At 38.6% G+C, this 6,326-nt stretch overlaps 1 protein-coding gene across 1 annotated transcript in view; it reads right to left on the bottom strand.

The window, feature by feature from the left end:
- Window positions 1–4,012: 4,012 nt before the first annotated feature.
- MSN (moesin) overlaps window positions 4,013–6,326 on the bottom strand; it is a 400,641-nt gene continuing 398,327 nt past the window's right edge. Inside the window, exons 12-13 of the mRNA XM_053699008.1 lie at window positions 5,565–5,798; window positions 4,013–5,433 (exon numbers count right to left, since the gene is read on the bottom strand). Of these exons, the coding sequence (XP_053554983.1) occupies window positions 5,269–5,433; window positions 5,565–5,798 (399 nt within the window). The 3' untranslated portion in view covers window positions 4,013–5,268. The remainder of the gene's footprint in view (window positions 5,434–5,564; window positions 5,799–6,326) is intronic.

The following is a 6,326-nucleotide window of genomic DNA, read 5'->3' as shown; positions in this document are numbered from 1 at the left end:
TTAGCTTGTAACGTCTCTGGTCTGTAAGGAATATCCTCATGGTATGGAGTCTATTATAGTACCCAGGAATTCCACCCTGGTACTGGGAATAAGAGAACTATTTTCTAAATTTATCTTCCACTCATGAGATCGAAGAACAAACAGAAGAGATTTCGAATTGTCTTCTGCCAGACAAGATGGTGCTTGAACCAGAATATTGTCCAAGTATGGAGCTGCTGCTATACCTCTGGTTTTGGCAACTGCAAGCAGAGCCCCTAGAACCTTCGTAAAAACTCTTGGAGCAGTGCAATAAACTGGAAGTGCTGATCCAGGAACGCAAACCTTAGGAACTTGAAGTGTTCCTTGTGGATTGGAACATGAAGGTAAGCATCCTTCAGATCTATAGCAGTCATGAACTAAGGGAAGGATGGTCCTTATCGTCTCCATCTTGAACGAGAGGACAGAATCGTGCAGAAAGTTCCCTCCTTCTTTGGGACCACAAAAAGGTTTGAATAGTATCCCAAACCTCTTTCTGTGAGAGGTACCGGGACAATGACACCTAGGGAGGATAGATCCCTCACGCACCCCAGAAAGGCTTCTCTCTTTTCTGGCCTGGAAGATAGGTTTGATAGGAGGAATCTGCCCCTGGGTGGTGGAGACTTGAAACCTATCTTCTATCCCTGAGCGATGATCTCCAGAACCCATGGGTCCTGCACGCCCCCAAACCAAGTGTCTGAAAAGAGCAACAGTCTGCCCCCTACGTGATCCAGAACCGGATTGGGGCTGCCCCTTCATGCTGACTGTCTCGCCGGGCTTCTTGCTCTGCTTGGATTTGTTCCAGGACTGTGCCGGCTTCCAAGTGCTCTTGGATTGCTCAGGCTTTGCAGAGGGGTGCTGACGTTGGGATTTATCAGAACAAAAATTAGGACCTTGTCCCTTAGGCTTGTTCCTCTTATCCTATGGTAAAAAGGCAACTTTGCCTCCAGTAACCATGGAGATAATAGAGTACATGCCTGGACCAAATAAAATCTTTCCCTTAAAGGGGAGGGAAAGAAGTCATGTCCTCAGACCAGGACTTCAGCCAGAGTGACCTACGGGCTTGAACAGAAAAACCTGAAGCCTTAGCATTCAGGCGAATAATTTGCATATTTGCATCACAAATAAAAAAAATTAGCAACCCTTAAGGCCTTAATTCTTTCCTGGATCACGTTGAGGGAACCCTCCACCTTGATCAACTCGGATAAGGAGTCGCACCAGTAGGTAGCTGCTCCAGCAACCGCTGCCGGTTGAAACAAATATCCTGTATGTTGAAACATCTTTCTTAACAGAGTTTCTATCTTCTTATCCAGGGGCTCTTTGAACAACTAACTAACCTCAAGCGGGATAGTAGTGTGTTTAGCAAGCGTGGAGATAGCGCCATCCACCTTGGGGATGGAACCCCACAACTCCAATTAAGAGTCCGGGACCGGGATCAATTTCTTAAAGGAAGACGAAGGGGAAAAGGAAGAACCAATCCTTTCCCATTGATTCTTAATAATGAACGCCATCTTTACAGGAACTGGGACTGTCCTCGTAGACCTTATCTAATTTAGGAATCAAAGGTTCCTCAGGCAATTTGGGCTCTGGAACCTCTAACGTAGCCAAAACTTCCTTAAACAGATAGCGTAAATGTTCGATCCTAAATCTAAAGTCTGGTTCCTCCGCAGCTGGAGGGTTTAGATGCAGCAGACTCTGACCCAGAAAGTGCACACTCTGAAGTATCAGAGGCGCCTTCATCATCGGATAATCACGTATCAGATAAATCCAACAAACTAGTTGACGACCCCTGGGAAGGATAGCAATATTTGACCTTTCGCTTGCGCTTAACAGGGCGAAGTAAAGCACTAAAGGCTGCAGACACCGCCGTTTGTAACTGCACAGTAAAGTCTGGCGGTAAAAGGCCACCCAGATTCAAAGAGTATTCCAGCCACCAAGTTTTCTTAAAAGACCTTTATTTCACATAGGGTCCCAAACAAACTGTTACGTTTCAAGCCACACCAGGCTCTTAATCATGTGTAATTAGATACACAGGTGTATGCCTTATATACCCTTACCTATTATTCTACATCCTGTGTTAGAATCCAACTGCACAACAGTGCCATCTTGTGGATGCAATAATTCAATGCAACTCCAAATTCAACACAGGAGGTGAATAAACACATAGATAAAATCACTTAAAAGGACATATACAACCAAGTACAAATTTAAAAAGAGGAACAATGCACAGCAAAATTATTATCAACTGATGTTATTTATGTTAATAGAGAAAAGGATTTTTATCTTAATACATTATCACAGATTCTATCAGAGAAAAAGACTCCAGTCAAAATCTTTGTTCATACCCTTTGGCTTCATGCATTCTAGTTTATATACCCAGAACATCTCTCTCATTTTTAATAGTCGTTCCCTATCTCCACCCCTTCTAGGCCTATCTACTTGTTCAATAATTTGAAACCTAAGTTGGCTGATATTATGACCCATAGAGAGGAAGTGAGAGGAAACTGGCGCCTCTTTATTCTTGCATCTAATATTAGATTTGAGTTCAGTTATCCTCTCCCTTACCTCCCTACAGGTCTCGCCAATATAAATTTGGCCACACGGACATTTAATAAGATAGATACAGTATGTAGCCCTGCATGTGAGATACTTATTTATTTTATATTTCTTCCCAGTAATGGGATGATGAAAAATGTCCCCCTTGATTATAGAGCTACAGTTGGAACAGTTCAGACATGGGTAGCAGCCATATCTCTTAGGCCCAATAGTTTTCTGGCTCTCTTGTTTACAGCTACCAATATCTGAATGTACCAACTCATCTTTAATACTTCTGTTTTTCTTATAAGCCACCATTAAATTTTCTTTAAATTCCAAGACTTCTGGATGGCAGTCTTTTATTATATGCCAATTTTTCTTCAAGATACCAGTAATTTTATTACTTAACCTATTAAATTGTGTGACAAAAATCATACGGTTTGACTTCGTTTTTTGTTTATTTATCTTATCTGAATTGTTCTCTTCCAGGATCGCATCTAATTGTTTAAGAGATCAAAGATGGAGGATAATTTCTATTTATAAATTTGTTCGCCATTTGTTACAATCTATATTTACATTGTTCTTGATCTGATACTATTCTTTTCACACAAGTAAATTGACTTTTAGGAATTGCCTGAAAAACATTTTCTGGATGGTAGCTCCCATATTTCAACAAGTTATTCCTGTCAGTACTCTTTGTGTAAAGATCAGTATATAGAAATCCCTCCTTATTATAAACAATAGTATCAAGATACTCAATCCTCACCTCATTCATATTCAGTGTAAACTTTAAACCTGTAACTGAATTATTAAGATCCTGTACAAATGACAGGAGGCTACCAACGTCGCCCCCCCACACGCCAAACACATATTCGATATATCTCCACCAGGAGGCGCCATAACGTTGAAAAGATAAATGAGAATATACAAAAAAGTAAAAGGCCACCTCCAGATGGAGGATTAGGAGTGCTACAGGAAGCTGCATGTGTATTAGGAGATGACTGTTGGGTGCACACCTCACGGGACGGAGACTCCTCAGAGGTGGATGGCTTAGTGGTATCAAACATATTAGCCTTTTTTGACATGATTACTTATCAAGGCATGTGGAACATAGTTGAGCGGGCGCGTATACCGCTGCCTCCTTCATAAGGAACTACTCTGAATCTTCTGACACTTCTCTGCCAACCTCCTGTGACGAAAGGCAAAGAATGACTGTGATATGAGGGAAGTAGGGGGAGTATTTAAGCCTTTGGCTCGGGTGTCTTTACTTCCTCCTGGTGGCCAGGTTCAGTATTTCCCAATAGTAAGGAATGATGGCGTGGACTCTCCTCATATTAAGAAGGAAATGGATTATCCAAAAGGGTTGCCTTAAATGAGAATAGTCTCACATGCTGGAACTATTCCAATAGAAAAAGGAATGTATATATTTATTGGATAAATAAAAATAAAGAAAAACAAAACATTTTTTATTTTTTTCTCCAAACTTTATTGGCACTGTAAGAACAGAACAAATTCTGTTCAGAACAAGGAATGGGAGAGTGAATAAAAAATAAAAAAAAAAGAAGAGAAACTTAATAGGGAACCAGCACAGGTTTAATTAGACAAGACCCTGAATGCTGGCTATGTTTGTGGTTAAATTTCCATCAACATAAATTACAGGGAGAGAAACAGAAAAAAAAAAAAAGTTATGCAGTTAACAAAACAAATTTAAAAAAAAAAGAATTCTTTGACTTTAATACTTTTTAAACTTTACATTTGTTGCAAAATAACCTCTTATTTATAATACAGTATATAAAGTTTTATTTATTTTCCAAAAGTAAGATTTGCCTATTCCTTTCTAGGATTTACTAATCTGTGCATAGCTAGAAAAAAACAGGCAAAATCATATAATTAGATTTTACAGGATAATATAATACTGGTAAATTAGGAGAAAGGGAGACAATGATAGCATGGAACTATATTTACCCATAGGGGAAGGGTGTGCATTCAATACTCCCCAGCAGTGAAGGTGTTACATACCAAAGGATCAATTTAAAACTTTACAGGCCCATCAGCCATAATGCAACAAAACATCTTAGACTGGAAAGTTATACATGCAGTGGAGATTGGTCACATAATACTTTTTTGTTCCTCTGAGAATTAAGGAAATGGAGGCAATAGGATATGATGACATATGTTAAGCTATAGAATCAAGTCAGAAAAAAATGGATAGGATTAAGTGCTAGATTGTACATCATACTGGAGATGTTCATCTTATTTTAGGTATAAACCAAATTGTTGTTTTCTTCTTCATAGGATTCCCACATTTAAACCGTGTGCAATACAATACACATTCTCAAAATCTTTATTTAGAGAGGACAGGAATATGGCACAATGTCTAAATTCTAGAACTATGTAACAAATAGAAAATATATTGAATACTAAATATCGGAAATACCAGCCCAATATACAATGTGATTAGAACCACTATATAAAACCTTAAACTGCTGGAGAGATCTAAAGACATTGCTGTGACCCCCTGTTGAACATGCCCTAAAAGGCAAGCTTAAATAGATTAAACAAATCTTTTTTAGAGTGTACATGGCAACACAAGATACAGAGTAGAGGCTTGTGATTGTACTGCATCAAACCCTGACTCATCCCAGTGGTGGTTCCAGCTGAGCCATGGAAAAGAAGGGCACTTGTATGGAATGGACACACGTAAAGGTTATACAGCTGTTACATGGACTCAAATTCATCTATACGTTGTTTGGTATTGCCTGAACGGATCTGGCGAAGAGTCTTGTATTTGTCTCTTCCTGCAAGCACATTCTCACGATGGAGAATATCATTTGCTGTCTTCTTGGTCTCATCTCTGGCATTTGCTAGCTCAGAGCTTAAAAGCTGAAAGAAAAATAGGCATTGGGTTAGGTAGGCTCCTTCAAAAAACAATTTTGATATTATAACAAACAGGTACATCACAGATTGTGCTGAACAGACATATTTTTCCATAAAATAGTAACTAAGGTAATTACCTGCAGATGTTTCTGTACCCTCTCATTTTTCTCAGCTTCTGTAGTACGATCTTCCTCACTGCGGTCCTTGATGGTTGGCTCTGCTCGCAGTTCTGCGCTTGCTTCTGCATTGTTCTCATCTTGTTCATCATCTTGTTCATTCTCAGCATTAATTGGCTCTTGCACATGAGTAGAAGTCATCACATGTTTCAGCTCTTCCTTGGTCTTTTCTAGATCAGCTGAAACTGTATGAGCCTGTAGGTAGAAAAGTTCTTAGTATTTTATTCTATCAAAATATTTACAAGTTTATATGCATCTACTAGCAAACCGTTTTTTCCACTTTTTTTACGTGTTAAAAATATACCTCTCTCTTCTAGTAAATGGTTAATTTAAGACTGAATGTATTGAGGTGCTAAATCTACACCTATAAACATTGCATATTTCCCTACACTTAAGGCGGACACATTTATTGGAATTTATGACAAGCCAGCTTTCTTTGTCAATTGTTATAGCTCACACTAAGGATTACTATTTATGGTGAATGGTTATTCCAGTTTAAATAATGAAATTGGATTCTATATAAAATGGCATTCATAAAGTATTGGTCTTTCTCTAAGACAAAACTAATATGTAAAGGTAAAAACATTTTGGTGTGTAACAAATACAGTTAAATTAATAAAAAAAAACTGCGCCAAAATATAATAATTTTACAGAGGTCTTTCCCAGTATAAAAACAAAGCAAGCTCTTTGACATATAACACCACCATTTGCTTTTGATGCAAC

Source organism: Bombina bombina, chromosome 1 (genome assembly GCF_027579735.1).
Source record: "Bombina bombina isolate aBomBom1 chromosome 1, aBomBom1.pri, whole genome shotgun sequence".
NCBI lineage: Eukaryota > Metazoa > Chordata > Amphibia > Anura > Bombinatoridae > Bombina > Bombina bombina.
Note: the sequence above shows the minus strand (reverse complement) of the source record. Positions and strands in the feature narration are given on the sequence as shown.